The sequence below is a fragment of the Rhipicephalus microplus genome, chromosome 5 (assembly GCF_043290135.1).
Source record: "Rhipicephalus microplus isolate Deutch F79 chromosome 5, USDA_Rmic, whole genome shotgun sequence".
Classification (NCBI taxonomy): Eukaryota; Metazoa; Arthropoda; class Arachnida; order Ixodida; family Ixodidae; genus Rhipicephalus; species Rhipicephalus microplus.
In genome coordinates, this window is record NC_134704.1 from 59,622,062 (window position 1) to 59,641,025 (window position 18,964).

The 18,964-nt window shown below is 47.3% G+C and overlaps 1 protein-coding gene across 2 annotated transcripts in view; it reads left to right on the forward strand.

Moving 5' to 3' along the window:
- Positions 1 to 18,964, forward strand: part of LOC119174491 (uncharacterized) — a 791,579-nt gene that overhangs the window by 198,115 nt on the left and 574,500 nt on the right. For both annotated transcript variants that reach the window (XM_075895551.1, XM_075895552.1), the window contains exon 2: positions 17,550 to 17,742. In XM_075895551.1, the coding sequence (XP_075751666.1) occupies positions 17,550 to 17,742 (193 nt within the window). The remainder of the gene's footprint in view (positions 1 to 17,549; positions 17,743 to 18,964) is intronic.

Below are 18,964 nucleotides of genomic sequence, written 5' to 3' on the forward strand. Positions count from 1 at the left end.
AGTTTATAACATCTTGCATCTTTTGGATGGATGGATGGATGGATGGATGGATGGATGGATGGATGGACGGACGGACGGACGGACGGACGGGCGGACGGACGGACGGACGGGCGGACGGACGGACGGACGGACGGACGGACGGACGGATGGATGGACGGATGGATGGATGGATGGATGGATGGATGGATGGATGGACGGACGGACGGATGGATGGATGGACGGATGGATATGGCTGTACCCTTTAGATCGGGCGGTGGCTAGCGTAATACTTAATGCCGTCAGCTACAAGTACCGCCATCTAGTGAACACTGCAAGAACTGAACGAGAGGTGGCTACATACAGGGGACGCACAGCCCACGCCTTAAGGAGCTTCGCTCCTAATATGCTGTAGGTCCTGTTGCGGATCCCGGTGCTATTCACCAGTAGTCGCTTTGGATCCCACCGCTGCCACAAGTTGTTGTGGCTCCCGGTGCTGAGTCGTATCCCACGGCTGCCAACCAGTTGCCGTGGATCTCAGCTCTGTTTACCAGTAGTCGCTTCGGATCCCAGCGCTGATCACCATTTGTTGCGGACCGGGGTCTGCCCGGTCTTTTGTAGTAGCGTGGTGTAGCTTCGGGTTGAGGAAACGGGAGCTTACAAGATAGGGATACAAAAAACAAACAGGTTTATGGCACTATTATTATTTACAGCATGAGGTTAGGAGCTCACACAAACCACGAGCGTGGTGGTTGAACCGTTACATGGTTCAGAGCGACGTCACGCACTCTGCGGCGTCGTTATAAGCCCTGTCGGGCTCCTCCTTCTTGAGTGGAACACCAATCACACACACACACACAACAGGCGAGGGGTACGAGCATGCACGGCCCACGTGAACATCCAATATTGAGTCGTGATCACTGCACTGCAAGGTGGCGCCAGAGGGGCTCTTCCTCGTCGTGTGTGTGCCGCTGGTCGAAGGGTTCCAAGCTCCTGACAGCATACATCAAACGGTCCGCCGATCTGCCCGCTCAATTAGCAGGGCAATTTGTGGCGGTGGTCGCGGTTTCTTCCAAGGAAGATGCTGTCTTTGTTGTCCTCTCTGGAACGGCTTACGCCGTCGTGGTGACACGACGTCTCATCCTCCGGCTAGCAGGGACAATACCTGGCGGGCATAGGCAGCCGGCCAGTCGGCTACTTGTTTGAGGATTAAAAGAGCGCCGCTCCCCCGTCAGCTCTGGACGTTGGTTCCGAGAAAACGGGGGTTCCAGGCGTGGGAGCGCTGCCCGGCTACGCTTCTCAGCGATCGCATGGCGCCTACTGTTAGGAATTTGCTCTGTCGCGATGGTAGCGGTGGCGAAGAGCGGCGAGCCGTCGAGCGGACTTCGCTGAAGCCTTACCCCGAAGGCGAAACAGGGAGGCAATCCGTTTTGAAAACAGCAACAAAAGTAGCGTTTACTGTAGCAGGTTGTCGTTTGTACAGAGCCGGTCAGCACGACAACGTCGGCTGGGGCACCCTCCGAAGGACCCGATAGAGTTTATTCATCCATCTATTCTCGATTGCTCGCTGTTACATTCGCCTATTTGTATGCATATTTTTTTTAAGCATGCCAGTAGTCAGGATTTTTTTTTTGGGGGGGGGGGAAGGCGGCACTAGTTGAAGGCCTTGGAAAACACCTATCTTTAATATTGGTCCTATAAGTAAAATACCTCCTCTATCTGAATTCAAACTTGAGAGGGAGAGGGCGAGCTAGGGCACTTTGTCAGCTACGGAGGCTGGTCTGAAGTGTTCTAATATGGAGTGGCGTCCTTGAAAAAGAACAGCCTAGGAGACGATGGGTCCAGCTGTGCGTACAATGTGGACATGCGCTTATCTGCGACCCATTTTCAACTCCGCACCGCCATGGGGCGCCGACTCCCAGAAAAGTCGGCTCTCGGAAACGGTGAAGACTTGGGTGGTTGCACCTATAAACTAGAACAAAAGAACAACAGCCTCAGCTTCGCGAGGCAACATCGGCAATCGAGACCGTGCATATACAAAAAAAAAATTGCGCACAGCATCAACTCGTGATCCCACATTTGCTTCTATATATCTCTCTCTATTGACTTGCAAGAAGCTTCGACCTATAGTGCCTCACGTGTTGAGATTAGACCTCCTTACGTACGCGTCGATCGGTGTCGACGCACACCTTTCGTCGATGCAATCATCGCGGAAGCACGCGCAAGGTGACAGCTCCAGTGGTGGAACGGCGCGCGGTTAGCCAACAACGCGGAAACCGCGGCACGTACCGCACTTCATGCTGGCGCGTATGCAAGGCGTGCTTGTAAGGCGTCGTCTGACTGGCTGGCGGGTTTCCTACAGCATTTCTTTGATTTTTTTCTTGCTGCTTATTACTTCTACGAGAATTCTGCCTGGCAGCGTTATCTCGGCTTACGTGAACCGTCGTATGTCTTATAGAAGCCGCAGCCCGGCAATTACACTGCATGCCGTACAAACAAGCCGGCTTACGCACCGAAGCCGCGAAAGAGGCCACACAATTTGGGACGTTCGTCGGGAGAACCGGGAAGGATTAAAAACAATCAAACGGCCAAGAAGCCTATCCTTCTCAATCTTCTTTTCCGAGTAAAATTTAGCTGTATTTTTTTACTTTTTAACTCCCGTCGAACGTGAGAGAACACTATCCTATACAGCTGAGTCGGTGTGTTTCAGAACGCTCGATGCATGCTGATGATGTACGCCCGTAACCACCCATCACGATTGCTTGATTGAAAAGGGTGAAAGGGGGGCGACGAAAAGAAAAGGGCCTGTGTGTGAACGAAATATATGCTGCAGCGCCGAACGACGGGGCGTGCAGGCAACGGCGTCTCGGACTCGACGAACAAGCTCGCCGATCTTTGGTCACCCCCTTGTTTGCACATCTCTCTATCGCGTGTGTGTATACACGGCGCACGTCGCTGCTCGGACGGCCTTGCTGGCGACCTTGCGTAATGCGCCAGCGCTCGTCGCGTCCATCGGAGGCCGCGGCCACCCCACAGCGAGGCATCTCGGCACTTCCACAGGGTACATATTGACAGTTTCCTCTTTTTTTTTGTTTCACGTTCCCGGTTAGGAATGCTTTCGTATGTTACCTCCTCTTCTTGGTGGTTTATGTACATCCTTCATCATTTTTAGTGTCGCGGGGAAGTCGCGCGATTTGTTTGCAGAGGGCGTTCCGGCAGCGACGTGAGATTTCGAACTCGCGACTGGAAAGAACTCTAAGTGTACTTCAAAGGAGAGAGACTATGGTGAATTTGGGACGTTAAACACCACATATCAATTAATGTCGCGAAGACGCCTTTCTTCATTTTATTACGCTGTGAAACTTTGTTGTTGATGCTGGCGTGCGGGCTCAATAGGCAGTTTCAATATTGGGCACGCAAAGTTTGGCGTTAGCTTTTCTCGCCATTGCGCATGCGCCCTACGCTGCCCTCTTGGTTGCCTATGTTAAATTACAAAGAAATAGCATGTACTACCCACTTCCCAACAGTCGCTAGTCCTGAGTGTTCTATTCAAACAACTGTCTACTATTAGTATCGATCCATACGCTTCCTGCCTTCAACCCACCCGTAGGCTTCTAGCAGATCTGTCAGATGGAACTTGTATTAACTGTATATAAAGTGTCTCAACAGTGGTGCGTAATGAGTGGCGTTGCATAAACTCGTTTACATGTTTAAAACTCGTTTAAAATATGGCCATAATCTGGCTATAACACTTGGATTGGCTCACACTGGCTGTCAACAACACGTGCTCCTATTTTGATCTACCAGATGACGCAACACGCTTCACGCTCGTTACGTACGCGGGTACTACGGCGTACTAAAAGCCGATTAGTGGCAAACGATACCACGTAACGCAAGGCGCTTGCGTGATGCGTACGTAGCACCATTCCGCAGTACTAAAACTCTCTAGTATATCTGGCTATACGCTATTCTTTGAAAGGACGATTTGATATCTCTGGCTGTGTTTGTTTAGGTAAGGTTGTGGACGATTTAGCACAGAGTGGGCTCTGTCCTGGTGCGTAAACGATTACACCGTCAAGGGCGTGTGGACAGCCCGTTGTGCGCAGCTTGTGGCTCCTGCGAAACACTTGCGCGTCTCGTAGTGCACTGTCCCGCATTTGCTACGCAGCGGTCTTTGCAGATTAAGGAATATAAATTCCTAGGACTCAAGTGCGCGACTCTAGACGACTATCTCTTTTGAGTGGTAGTGCTTCCCGACGCGACCAGACCCACCGAACTCTCCTTACAGTTATGAACCAAACGGACCTGCCCCCCCCCCCCCCCATTTATAGATTGTCTTTTTTATTATTTTATGTATGTTTTTTACTCATACTCTTTCTTTATTTGTCGCACAAAAAATATACACGCTTTGGGGTTAATTGATTGATATGTGGGGTTTAACGTCCCAAAACCACCATATGATTATGAGAGACGCCGTAGTGGAGGGCTCCGGGAATTTTGACCACCTGGGGTTCTTTAACGTGCACCAAAATCTGAACACACAGCTTTAGGGTTAGTATATACAGAAGGAGGTCCCATAGTACAAGGCTGAACGGGGACCTCCTGTTTGAAAATGACTCGTCGAAGTCTTTGTCATTTTTTCCCTTCCCCATATTCTTTCCACTTTCTCTCTTCTAATTCATGTTTCCTCTGTTTCTTCCCTCCTCCCAAAAGAGTGAGCAGGCGTTGTGCCCCTCCAGGGGGCAGTTGCCAGCTTGCTCTCTCCCTCTATCCTTTGTGTCCTTTGCGTATGCAAATAATAATAATAATAATAATAATAATAATAATAATAATAATAATAACTTACAGTATTAGGTGTTCTACCACGGGAGAGCGTAAAGCCGTCCCGTGGGGGGTCACGCTTGATGAGGCCGTGTTGACGAAACTTACGCCGTGAACGACTAGCATAATTCTTCGTTGCACTGCCGAGTATGAACTGTGCGAGCACGGAGGAACACTGTGGGGTGCTCGGCCACGTTTTCGATGGAGGCGAAAATGCCTGAGGCCCGTGTGCCTAGACTCAGGCGCACGTTTAGGAACCCCAGGTGGGTGAAACTTGCGGAGTCCTTCACTACGGCATTCCTCGTAATCATATCCTGGTTTTAGAACGTTAAACGACAACAATTAACATTATTGCCATGGAATGAGTGCATGAGCCTAGTAAACAATATGATAAGGTGCACGTCGACATGATCAGTTTTCAAGTGGAGGCAATTGTGGAGCGTCTGTTATTCGTGGTTTCGCTTCTTACACTTTAGGCAGCAATGTTCCTGTGACGTGGGATTCTCGCAAGAACTGTAGCTTGACGGAGGCGTTCCGCCAAGAGTCTAGATCGCACGAGAACATCTGGTTTTGCGGGAAAGTGTCTGTGTAGGCAGACGTCACCGCTCGAGCCGAGAAAATAAAGATCGTTTATGGATGACGTATTGCTTTTTTTATCGCAGTTATACGGAAACTGGCTTTGAGTATAGAAGCTGCTCATTGCCCAGGTTTAGTCAGTTAACAAGGACCATTGGTTTAGTTTATTTGGTTTCGGTCAAACGGCCGCTGACTGAACGAGCGGCAGCTTCGCAATAAACCTTTGACCACTGATAGTTGACGCATTGGCTTACAGCTCCACGGGCGATCAGATTTCTTACGATCGATCAAACTGGGCATGAGTAGTACTCTATTGGTACAAGTATATATGAACAACAAGCTGACTGCTCAATCTAGAACATACGTTGGTTCACCCTCTTCGCGCATTTATGTTAATTTAAACCTTGGCGAAGTTGCGAGAGAAATTCAACATGTATGTCCTGTTCAATATTCTCTTTCGATCGCACGCTCTTCAGCGGACCGGATTACGTGCTTTGTAATTTTGTGTTTTAAAAATCACCCTGAAAGTAGTATAAGTAATGATTGTAGATTCAGAGCTGGGGTGCTATTAAAGGCCTTATGTTTGTTCTCTCTGTTTTTGCTCGTGACGCCCGACGGCGGACCACGCGCCGAGGTTTGCGGTGGGGCCTTTGATTTCCAGCTTTCGCGAAAAAAAAAAGCATAAGTGTGAAAAGAAAAAGCGCAAATATTGGGGAGCCCTGAACTATGATTTCGTAATGCTACGGAAGAAAGATAAGCTAACTTTTCATTCGTACTTTCGCCTTGTCCCGTGTCAATAAAAAAATGAAGAAATGCACTACCGTTCTAGCTTCGAGCTTTCGACATGGAATGCGTTGTCAGCAGGGGCGTAGCCAGAAATTTTATTGCTCTCTCTCTCCCTGGCTACAGCGCCAGTGGTTGACAATAAGAAGCGCTTGCTTATTCCTACGTAGCCAGGTGAAAACAAACGTTACATCAAATGAAAAATACTTAGGCAGTGACGCACAGCGTAAACAGACGACAAAGACAATATTTTTGTTAGCTTCGTCACAAGGAGCATGCGCACGGCAACGACGAGTGGACTGGAAGTGGCCAGGTGGTAAAACCAGGCCAACAAACAAACGAACTAGAACACGGCGCAGGACGCGGTTCGCGAAAAAAAAAAAAGAAACGCATTACTGTTATCTATACGTGCCATGCGAACTACGCCATCAATCGCTTCGTACAGCACGTAAAAGGACTACGCGGGTGTGCATCTTCGTGGAGGAGCGATGGAGTTATCTGTGTGGAGCGCGCAATCGCAAGTCTCTGATGAATCGTCTACGGCGCTGACGCAGCCACCGATACCATGGAGCAGCGGAGCGACTTCGGTTCGTCTGAAGTGTGGCAGCGGCTACCGCGGCGCGCGATCGTCGTCGACCTTGTCGTAAAAAGACCGCATAAGTTCGATTGTACGTAGAAACCAAAACAAAGCAAACGAAGAGGTATAAACGCTGAAGTAAGCGTACGGAGCCGTGGGCAGCCGTTCAGGGATCTCCCATGGACAGTTCAGAGCAATGGCCACTGCCCTCTTCGTCTCGGGGGGCCTCTGTACCGATACGATCTCACGAATGAGGGCGCTGACTTCAGCGCGTCAGGGGTATCCCTCGCTTTCCTTCTTATCGTTTCCTCTGTTTTTCTGAAGCCGAAGAGACAGCGCGCGGCTAACAGTGAGAAAGTTTGCAAGGTCAGACGCCCTCAAGGACCGGTGCTGGGTATTTTCCGTGCCATCGGGCGAGGAAAAAGTTACGAGAAAGCAAAGACGTCAGCCTGTACTTGTGCGCTCTGTCCTGCCACTCTGCACTAGACAAAAAGGAAATGAGAAAAAAAAAGTTAAATTATAATAAGGACAGGAAGGCGTTTTGCGTATGTACAATAACCACGCAAACTTTGCTTTGCTCAAAGTCTTGCGTCAACTCCAGAACTTCTAAAAGTCTGTAAATGCCGCTGTAGCAGTTGTTGAAGTTGTCTACTTGGTTATTGCGGAAAGCGGACTAGTTTGTCACACTATACGATGCCTGTCAACGTTCAAGCCAACATTTTGCGTTGACATGCGTAAAGCGCAGTCGGCCCATAGACGTGTCAGTCTGATGTACTTGGCAGCGCACAGAATTCGGGCTGTCCGCACGTCTGGTGTACAAACTTATTCCACGTCCCTGTGGAGCTGAAATTTACTGATCACAATAAAAAAAAAATAGAGAGAGAAAGAGAGAGAGAGAGAGAAAGCAGAATGCAGTGAGAAAGAAGTCAGGTTCGCAATACTCCCGTTGTGGCCTCGAACAGCGGAGAACTACCTTGAGAATTAACGTAGATCTTTCCTTTTGCAAGTTCCTGCTTGAAAGTTCGGTAGGTATCCAGTGATGATTTCTTAAGCATTCCAACGTTTTACATATCCCTCTTTGTTTCCTTCACTTTTTTCTTAACCGATGTTTTCTTTTGGCTTGGTAATCTGCTGCTGTTTAAATAATTGCTTTACAATTTTCGAGTTTGCTTCCTCCATTTAGTATCAACATTCTTCATGTACAAGTAGCTGAAAACTTTCCTGCCCTCACGCTCCTCTACCATTTTTTTTTTCAATCGCTCCTCAATTTCTATCTTGCTGCTAGCTTCCCTGCACTTGAACAATGTCCATCCCATGTCACCCTGTACCACCTGCTTTGGGGTGTTCCCGTGTGCTCCCAAAGCAAGTCTACTTATGCCACGTTGTTTAATTTCCTATCTTGCTAGAACCTCTCATCTCATGCACGAGACCGCATTATCGAACGTCAAACCCGAGGCAATGACACCTTTCCAAACATCTCTCACAATGTCATACATATTGTAGTTCTTCAGTGCCCAATTTTTCATTACTGCTGCATTCCTGTTACCCTTAGTCATTACGTACCTTTCGTGCTCCCTTACGTATACTCAGCCCAGTTGTTTATTCATACGCCCAAATATTTGTGTTGATCAAGTATTTCTAGCGTGACTTCCTGTATCTTATGCTCACTGCCTTTATCATTAAAAATCATCATGACGATTTTTTCCTACTGAACTTCAAATTTAACCTATTTCCTTCATTACCGCAGATGTCTTTCAATCGCTGGAGATCTGCCTTGTTGTCGGCTAATATCATCTGCATACATAAATGCTGGCAATGACTGTTCCACGTGCTTTCCTTGCTTGGCAAAAGAGAAGCTGAAGCCGAGTCGACTCTCCTCTAATTTCGCTTCTAGTCCCTGTAGATACAGCAGAAATAACAAAGGTGACAAGGGACATCCCTGTCGAAGCCCGCGTTGTATCTCTATAGGTTCGGATTATTGTTCTTTCCATTTTATAACTACCTTATTACTTTTATAGATATCCTTTAGAAGATTAGTTTTTCCACCTTCCACATCTAGTGTGTCCACTATATTCTGCGGCCTCTATATTCGGCGGGAGCGCCCTCTTGTGGTCAGCCAGCCCGTCAAAATGAAACAGCTCCGAGGCACCTCTTTCAGTCAGACCTTTCGGGAACGTTGTTGCAGCGTACGCAATCTACGCTTTTTTGTCGTCCTTGATGTCAATCCCTAATGACAGTTTCTTTGTATTCATTTTTCTCTCGACTTCTCTCTCTTTGACATTCTTCACTTTGGACGCTGGTGTCGATCTCATAATTGCCCGTTCTCGTGGAATAGAGGGGGGTGGGGAGGTGGAGAAATGACGTCGATGTTCCTACAGAGTGGCGAAGCCATTGACTGTTAATATGAGGTGAGAGGCGACACTCCTCTCTGCTTGAGTGTAATTGACGCGCCCGAGGCGCTTGTCTTGGGACGACGACTGTTACGTTCACGCTGTGTAAGCCTCTAAAAGGCGTGTCTGTATCTCACCAACGCATCGCCCGCGATTCTCAAGGACTCGCTACTCTCTCTCTCTCTCTTCTGCAGCGACGCGAAACGCACGCGAGGTCGTTCCGCACGCATTCCGTGACGGCTGGTGACAAGCTGAAGATTCAGCCAGGGATGGGTATGCGACACCCGGGAAGAAGCGGCAACCAACGACAATGGGGAACGGACAAGATAGCATAAAAAGAAGTAAATGTTTGCGGAGCTTGTGCTACAAGTGAAGTGTGACTGTGTATAGCTTGCCGCATTTCTATATACCGCGAAGGCCAGATTTTTCCGAGGCCAATTTCTATTCTCATAGGCGTGCGAACAGGAAAAAGGTTGGACAGCCTCCCTCCAATAAAAATTCAATATCAATACTTATCAATACTTATTGAAATCAATACCTATCCTCAGTCGGGCCTTTCATGTCATTTGTATGTATATAATGCGCGGGGTTAAGGTGACTGATGCTTTTTTTTACTGTATTGGCGCCCAGGTACCCATGATGTTGCTTTCGACGATCTATTTACTTTCTACGTTTACCCCGAAAGTCGCGGACCTATGGCAAGCCTTCGTGAGAAACACTTCATCGCTTCATTTCCGTCTTTCAATGTAGGGCGCAGCTCGTCCACTTTCGGACACAACAAGAGAGATAAAGAGAGAAGGGGGCGCTGTGGTGAAGCTGCACGGGAGAGTGGGAAAAGAGGAGGAATATAATAGATAAGGGAAAAAGGAAACAGTGGTAAAGTAATACGCTAGCGAGAGTAGCAGCGCGTACCACAGAAAGCGGTTATGTGACAAGCAACTCTTGGCATAGCACATATCCATGCATAGCATTTCACATAAAGAGCTTTCGAAAGGGATGTGAAGGGCATGAGGAGGGAAAAGAAGGGGAGAGCGTATAACATTACATAGCCTTGTTTAGGATAGCACATCAAGGAGTGCGAAAAGGAAGTGGTGTTGAGGAAGGGGGAAAGGAGGACGAGTGAGAGTATAAAGCGTAGGGTAGCCATGTGTAGTTTAGTATAAGAAGCAGTGGGAAAGGGGCAGTTAGAGGGTAGAGAAGTAATGTAAAGTTAATGAGGTAGGAAAGGATTAGGGATAAAAGTGGAGCATGTCATATCCATGTGTAGTACAGTCGCAGACGCTGTTAAAAATAACTATACAAAAAAAAAATTGCGTCCGGCCGTTGCGGACCCCCAAAGTGGCGGGAGCCGCCTAGACACTGTCGCTGTGGCACCTCAAGACGGGTCGCGCCAAGTTTGTTTCAAGAAAACATGATCATCCTCGTGTTTCAGGTTTTCGCAAGGAGCCTCTAACTCTTGAAAAACATTATTGGCAATTGGGCCATCAACCGCCCCAGTACGCATTACTTCCCTCGAAAACTAACTATGAAGAGAGGCAATAATAATATCTTTCCTCCCCATATCCCTCACTTCATACTTCCCAAGTATGAAGTGAGGTATAGGGGGAGGAAAGATATTGAAGCATAGCACAGCCATGCATGGCATAGTATAGGGAGGAGGCTGGAAGTGAAACTAAGGAGGAGGCTTTGTGCCAACAGCACCACTGTTTCCTCCGTCTTCACACCACTACTGCATAGGTGCCACAATTTTCGCGCAGCTCTTAAAAACTCGCAAACCGTAGCGCTCGTATAATGAGACTATAGTTCTCTATAGTAGATGGGGAGACAAAGCGACAGGTGGTACGGTACAACGAGAGAGCTATACAAACTGTCTTGATGTGTTTAAAACAAATGTTCGACGATTTAGAGTAAGATCTAGTTTACTATTGGAGAGCGATGGCTGTCCTTTGTGTGTTCGGAAAAACTGTGTTTAGAAAAGGTTTATTCTCACAGACAGGCGGACATCAATTACTTTTGTACCGTACATTTTGACGGAACATGGACGGACAGAATGTGTCTTTTGAAAAAGTGTTGCATGATTTCGAGTACTTCGTACTCAACTATAGGAGAGCAGTGATCCGTCCCTTCATAAGTCACTATTTGCAAGAGTGCTATGTACAGACAGCATTTTGAAAAAGTAGTTAACGATTTAAAGTACTTGGTACTCTACTATGGGAGGGCAAAAAGCCGTCTTGTGGGCCTCACATGAGCTGATCCATCATGATGTTCAGAACAAATGCTCGACATATTTGAGTACACCGTATACGGAAGAGCAATAAAGTCTCGATTTGCTTAGAAAAAGTTTATTTACACTATGTACCAAAAAACAAATGGCAGCATATCCACGGAGTAAATGATGGGGAGTAGGGCGAAGCATTCGTCCGTCCATTCGTCTTGCTTCCATCCGTTCCTGCGCACGTCTGTGTAACCGTCCATGCGTCCATCCACCCGTCCGTGCGTGCGTCTGTTCGTGCGTCCGTCTCTGCGTTCGTCCATGCATCCGCGCCTGCGTCCGCTCATGCGTCCATCCATGCATCTGTCTGTGTGTCCGTTCGTCCACCTATTCAGCACTCCAAGTACCACCATCTCGCATGTTTTCATCATATATTCTCCATATAGAAGCACCGCCATCCAGCGGACATTTCAAAGACTAAACGGGAGGTGGCACATGCACACTTTCTTACGGCTTGCGCTTCGGGTTTACTTCCCACCTTTAACCACCTCGAGTTCATGGTATATACTAGTTCACTGTATTCATGGCTATGCGGCCCAACGCTCGCTAAACCTTTCTAAAACCAAGGAGGTTACACCCAGCGAGTATAACGTAGCAACCCTTTCTTGTCAGATCGTGCTCAATGTACATGCCAATAGCTGCTAATGGGGATCGCAGCGTGCGCGTTACCTAAAGGCCGAACGCTCCTGTCTCTCATTCCCCCTTAGCAGCCATTAACATGTGCATTGAACACAATATTTTATTGTTCAACAACGCACAGAAGAAATCTCTCACCGGAACCACCTTGGAGGTCAAAATCGTAAGGACCGCTATTTCGGATATGTGCCACTAGTGGTTACGTATTACGAGGGACGCACAAGCCACGTCATAAGGAGCTTCACCCGTAAAACAAAAGTTTCATAACATTCCAGTAATGGGCACATATACTTCGACAGATTTTTGTACCACGACCAACATCACTACGTTGAAAGAAAGACATCATTGCTCTAGTATACATGACAATGTTGGCATACGTGTACACAAGAATTCATGCGATATCATGATACAATGAACGGTATAACGATACAATAGATGCAATGAAACATAATTGCTTTCACACGTAATCATGAATAACTACTCAACGGGCGCTGCTTAGCAACACGTTGGTGGAAAAATGAGATTTACCCTTTCGAGTCTCGGCAATCATTCTACAGAAAGTTCTGAAAGATTGTAAGCCAACTCATATTGATGGTGGCTACTTGGAAACTCTGCGGCACCACCATAATGGTGCCGGTAATTGACTCCGTTCTCTATCTGAAATGGCACAAATACTACGCAAACTTTGACTTGATGTTCTCACTGTAGCAATGTGTGTCAGCAATAGCATAGTTCTGTAAATGAAGTTACTAGCTTTCTAAAGGATATTTTTCCATAGTAATTATTTTAATTATTTTTGGAGTCTGTCTTGTTTCTTCAGTACATAACCCTTGATCAAACTTGCTCCTTTTTTCATAGCAACAGCTTGAAAAGTTCGCAGCATATCCAGGAAGTGACTGACTTCGGTCCACGCTGAGTGATTCGTGAAACGACGGATGCCCAAATCATAGTTGGGATCGTTGGGGAGCAATGCCGAAATCTTCACTTGTTGCAGCTTGATTTCTCCCCTGTCGTGTGAATGGTGGCTGTGGGCGTATCAGAATCAGGTTGCATGCCACATGACTGATTCGTCCACGATCACGTCTGTCGTGTAAATGCAGCGTTACCCGCGAATCCTCGCTTGCTTCATCTTCCGTTCTATCTATTTTTCTTTTTCTCTATCTGATTTTTTTCTCCCTTTCACTTTATCTTTCTGCATTTGTTTTTCTATATTTCTTTCTTGATCAATCCGTCTATGCTTTGCTATTTTGTGTCCTCCTTTCTCTCGTCTTCGCCCTCAATCTTCTTCTCACTTTGAATGTTTTTCTTGCTCTTTCTAGGTATCCTTGTCTTACTTCTCTTTCTGTCCCTCGTTTTCTCTCTTGCTTCCTCTTTATTTGTATTTCTTCCTCTCTTTCTTTTTTCTTAGTTTGTTCCTTTCTCTCTTTTTCATTCTTTCTATGTCTTTCTTTACTGTCTTCCATCTTTTTTCTCCTCTTATTCACCTTCATATACCTCCTCATCCCTCTCAGTTGCCTTTCTAACTAGTACGCTTTACACTATACAAGGCTATGTTTCGCTCTGCTAGCGTGCCTACGTAGGCGAACGGTTAACATGTCGTCCTTGGGTTCGTAGGAATTGGGTTCAAACCCAGCCTCACTGAGTTTTTTTTTTCTTTCACCAAAATTTGGGGGGGGGGGGAGGGAAAGCTCTTAAAGCCGTAGTTCTGTACATGCTTGTGTCTCTTGGTACGTGACCGCCTAATTCTATGACTCACTCAGCAGGGACATACATACATACATACATACATACATACATACATACATACATACATACATACATACATACATACATACATACATACATACATACATACATACATACATACATACATACATACATACATACATACATACATACGGACAGACAGACAGACAGACAGACAGACGGACGGACGGACGGACAGACAGACAGACAGACAGACAGACAGACAGACGGATGGACGGACGGACGGACGGACGGACGGACGGACGGACGGAATTCACGGTTTACCTATAAAACCCTACGAAGCTTCACCTCACTCACCATCATTCACTCCGCAGATGGGCTGCGATTTTTTATATCCTTTTCTTTCTGTGTTCTCTAAGAGAAGCAAATAAGACGGAAGAAGATGATGGTGAAGAAGAGGACAGAAAGAGTGCGTGCCGGTTCATGATGGCAATCATTTCTGTTTCCTTCAGACAAATTACGGCGAGCATCAACAGCTCCGCCTTTTAAAAAAAAGAAACGTCAGAAAATAACTTCTAATTTCTGTTCATTAGCGCGTCGACCGCGTCCCCGCCAAATTGGCACGACCTAAGGCGCTGGCACGACGTGCACACCTGTTTATTTACTCTGTGACCCGCCTAAGACAGCAGCAGTTGGCCTCCGCACGCGCGAATTGGTGGTTTCGGGCGCCAACACGAGCTATATGTCTACGTATAGCTGCCGGCTTGCAGCGCAGCGCACGATGCGTACGATTTCAGTGCCACATACCTGTCGTCGCCCTCCACCCACTTTCACCTTCCGCAAGCCAACACGATTAGATGAGAAAAAGACACGTGCGCCTTCATCGGCTTTCAAAGCGGGTGTCAAAAGAAACGTGAGCTCACCACCCGTACATGCGTCACTGGGGGCTTTACAATAGCGCACGCAAAGATGGTAGCGAGAGCATAGTGTACGACGCCTGCGCAATGGCGGAAAACGCTAAACAAAGCTCTGAGTACATTATTCTAATTCTCCTTATTAGGCAGTTTTTGCATAGCGTATATATTATGGGGCGTTGCGGTTGCCCGCTACTTTTGCCACTTAAAGGGAGCCCGCAAGCTGTTAGTGTACGGTCACGGAGTGTGTACGGCGCTTTCGGCGTGCCGCCAAATGCTTACGTGAAGCTTTGCGTACGCTATTTCAAAACTCCCTATACTGTCTTCGTAAAGGGCTCGAACGTATGGAAAGGCGTACTTTTGCTATCACGTTTGCTAGTTTTTTTTGTTTCCTCCACTGAAACACTTATATACGTTGTCCATTCATAGTTCTTCTGCTGTTATCCTTGCTGTGGTTGCTTTGTATTGCACATTTTCTCTTTGTTTGCCTTTTCCGCAGTTTTCTGTTCTGTTCTGTTCTGTTCTGTTTTAACTGTTTTGCTGTGGAGAGGTTGAGGTGCCTATTGCCTCGGCTACTCCATATCAGAAAGTTTTTCAGCGAAAAATAAAATAATAATACAGAACGGTACCCAAAAATTAACAATACGGAAAAGAAAGAAAAAAAAGAAAGAAAACATAATAGCACACTGAAACCAGTTCAAATATCATGCAAATACACAGTTTTCTTCACGCAGTTCACACAGTCATAAACTACTTACACGCACACCTTACCACTCTAATGTCAGTATATACATGACCACACTTTACATAATACCCATCTCTGGCTGTCAGTCATAGGCGCTTGAAGTTTTATTTACTTTGTATGCCCTCTCCTGTATGGGCGTGATAAAGCTCACAGTATTGAGTAAAAGCTAAATCAATAAATACCTAAGGAAAGAAACGTAGTCCCAGCTGCATAAAGGTAGTTACGGGCTGTGGCCTCCTCTTTGGTCTCCAGCAGCCAGCTGACGGAGTTGATCGCGAAGTCCAAGAACAGGCGCAATTCTGTCATCGATTACGCAGGCGAGTTGCTCGCGCACCGCTGGCGCGTCTGGGGCGTGCCGCCAGCTGTTGCGTCCCTGAGACGATGCGTGCGGGAACGCATGTCCACGCTATATGCACGCTATTCGTGAGCGCGGAGGACGAGAATGCGCGGCGACGAAAAAATCTTTCGCCTCGCGTTTTGGCACGCGTGCAGACCATGCGTGCATCGCGGCGAGATCGTACAGCGGTAGCACACACGCCAGTCCTTTCTGGCCACCGCGCACGCACGCATGCCGCCTCGCCTACATCCTCCCCATCCATCAAGCCTACAAGGGAACACCGCACGCAAGCTTGCACGTTCCCTCGCTTTCGTAGCCGTTACCTCCACCAATCCTGTCGTCTTCTGCTTCACGGCCGATGTGCGATGTCTTACCTGCATGTGCGTGCATCGGATCACGGACCTACCGTTTCGCAGAGATCTCCGTGACGTATACATGGTGTTGCGAACCGCTTACCTAAACTCCGCACCACGTAACCTTGTTTCTTTTTTCTTGCCTTGAACAATATAATTCTAACTTGGTTTATTTATTCGTCACAGGTTTAAGTGCGTAGAAATGGCAGCCTTTGCTTACGCTTTCTTTTAGCTCGTGTTTAGTACAGACACTATAATTACAACTGGTTGCTGTCGCGAGAATTATACTGTGTTGCATAAGCTAATCAAACTGACCGCCCCTTCCTCTATTACCCATACGTCTATTGGCAACACGTTAGGAGGCTATCTTTGTCCAGAAATCTATGCCGGCGCTTGTTCGTGATTGAAGACGTGACTGGGTTGTACCGCTATATAGACTGTATAGGCGCTTGCTTCTGCCGCTGTTTTGCACTGGCGCCGATCTGTTATCCCGGCAGCTTTCACAACGGCGTGTCAAGCGTCCGGCAGGTGTTTGAATCCGTGCGTCGACCACTGAGGCATCCGCGCCGGAATGCTCGGAAGACCTTGAAGCCACTCGGCGGCACTTTTGTAGAGATCGGTCACTCCCGCCCGCTTAGGCACGCCTAGCGGCATGCTACTGTGCGCTCTTCGTGAAAGATCGATGGCGCTGATTGCTGTAGTCGCTGTTTACGTGATGTGAGAATGACCTCATGTACCGAAGCGCGATCAGAAGATAGTGCTGACTGGAGGTCCTCTTGTCCAAGGCCGTAAATAATGCGCTTCACGTTGGAATGCCTAAGTGATAAAAGGTAAGGAGAGTCCGAGACAACGACAGTTTTGCAGCTGCAATGACTGCTATGACAAAGACAGGGACGTAGCCATCATTTTTTTTTTGAGTGGAGAGGGGGAGGGGTTTTGAAGCAGTTCTTGCGCATGCTCATGCGAGCGTTTGCTTTTCAACGTGCGTATGTCCACACACAAAATTGAAGAATCTCCTCCCCTTCCCCCAACCCCCACCCTTGCCATCTGTGCTTTCAGCTACACATGACAGTCGTTCTATATGAGTCCACGGACGTCTACTATTTCTGTTCGTTGTGTATTGGGATGTCGTGGCTTATTTCCGTGTACAGCCACCATATACATTAGAGTGTTGAGTGTCGGATATCTGCAAGATGGACCATGTTTATGGGGGACCTCCTCAGTGTTATGCAGGCTGCTTTCATCGCAATATCAATTCCATTTCTACTTCACGTGAAAAATGTGCCTAATCTTGCACGTAACAATATGATACTAGTAGATGAACGCAAAGCCCTCTGAACCCGGTACTTCCACAGCGAATCGAACACCGCTCTCTCTCTCTCTCTCTCTCTCTCTTTCTCTCTGTGTGTGCTTGTGTGTGTTATTGGTTGTTAGTAAACAACGCATTCATTCCTGTATGCAGGTGACGGGCGAGGGTCATCAGCAGATCCAGGAGCTGGTGTCTCCGTTGGTAGAAAGGTGGAAGATCTTCCAACCCCGCGTTCGACTGGCCGCCTCTGGCGCACCACTCGAGCCGTCGGCCTGCACTGCTCTGCTCGTGGGACAGGAAGTACTCTTGGAGGACCGAAGACACTACGCGCCGGCCACCAGATGGGGTACGTTTACCTTCATACCTAGAGTGCCTCGATGCCCTCTCCTCCACTCAGAGTGAAGACATCTGCCATTATCACTCCCGCTGCGTACATGTCTCGCTCTGGCGCGAAGTGGCTCATTAACTTAACGCGGATGATTGTAGCACTGGGAACTCAAGATCCTGGCCAAACATGCCGAAAAAACCCGGCACGTTATCTCTTGTACAGCTTGGCGAAGATGCTGCAGGTACTCCAGTGGCGGACGGAGCAGTACAGAAGGTGGCAGCACCCCGAGCGGGGGAGCGCGCATCGAGGCACCCTATTCATATCTTTGACTAGAAATCGTCGCCTGATTTGTGTGCTCTCTCTCTCTACAAACTCTGTATCACCCATAACGACGTTCCTATCGATCGAGCATGAGCAAACGTTTTCATGTCCTGCCATCTTTCTGCACCTTAATCTTTTTTGCCCAGCTCAGTATAGAAAACCGTACGTGTATCTGGTTGATTTCGTTTCAATCCTTTTTACCTCTCCTTCTCCTTCTGAACGAGCTTATTAGAAATTGCATAGTACTTTTAATGTACAGTGGTCCTTGATTCTTAGGCTATGAGAAAGCGACCGCACAAAAGATCGCTTTTTCTAAGCTACCTAGATTTTTTTTTTTCTGGAGAAACTGTTGCTCTGAAAACTTCATGCGACATGCATAAATAACGCTGAGCAAGTGAGGTCTTTAGGTTTAGGAGATTTATTAACGATTTTATGTAATAACGTAAAATGTTAATTACCAGTAACAGGATTTCAAAATAACAAGGAACCAAAATTAGTGCTATCTGGTGGTTCCTATAACAGGAGCAAATATAACTATGAAGCTTCTGAAATACACACAAAAAAAACGTTTCCCTTATGCGTGCCAACAAGTTACAGAACCGATGTGCGGAATATCATCACGCTTTTGAACGTGAGCGTGCATTACTTAGTGGGCGATACCATTTTGTGTTTCTGCCAAGTTGAATTAATGGCAGCAAGTGGCGACGGCTTTTCGTGGAACATGCAGCAGTCGGGCGCATCAGCCGCGTCGGTTGGGACGGACGTAATACCACATTTACTCGGATACGATGCGCACACAAAAAAAGGAAAACGTAGAATTTGGTAGTTAAATTCGGTGTTCAAAACATACACAAAATCGGTATGTAAGGTGGCTTCATGGTAAAGCTTATTTGCAACGCAGGGAAGACAGCTTTACGGC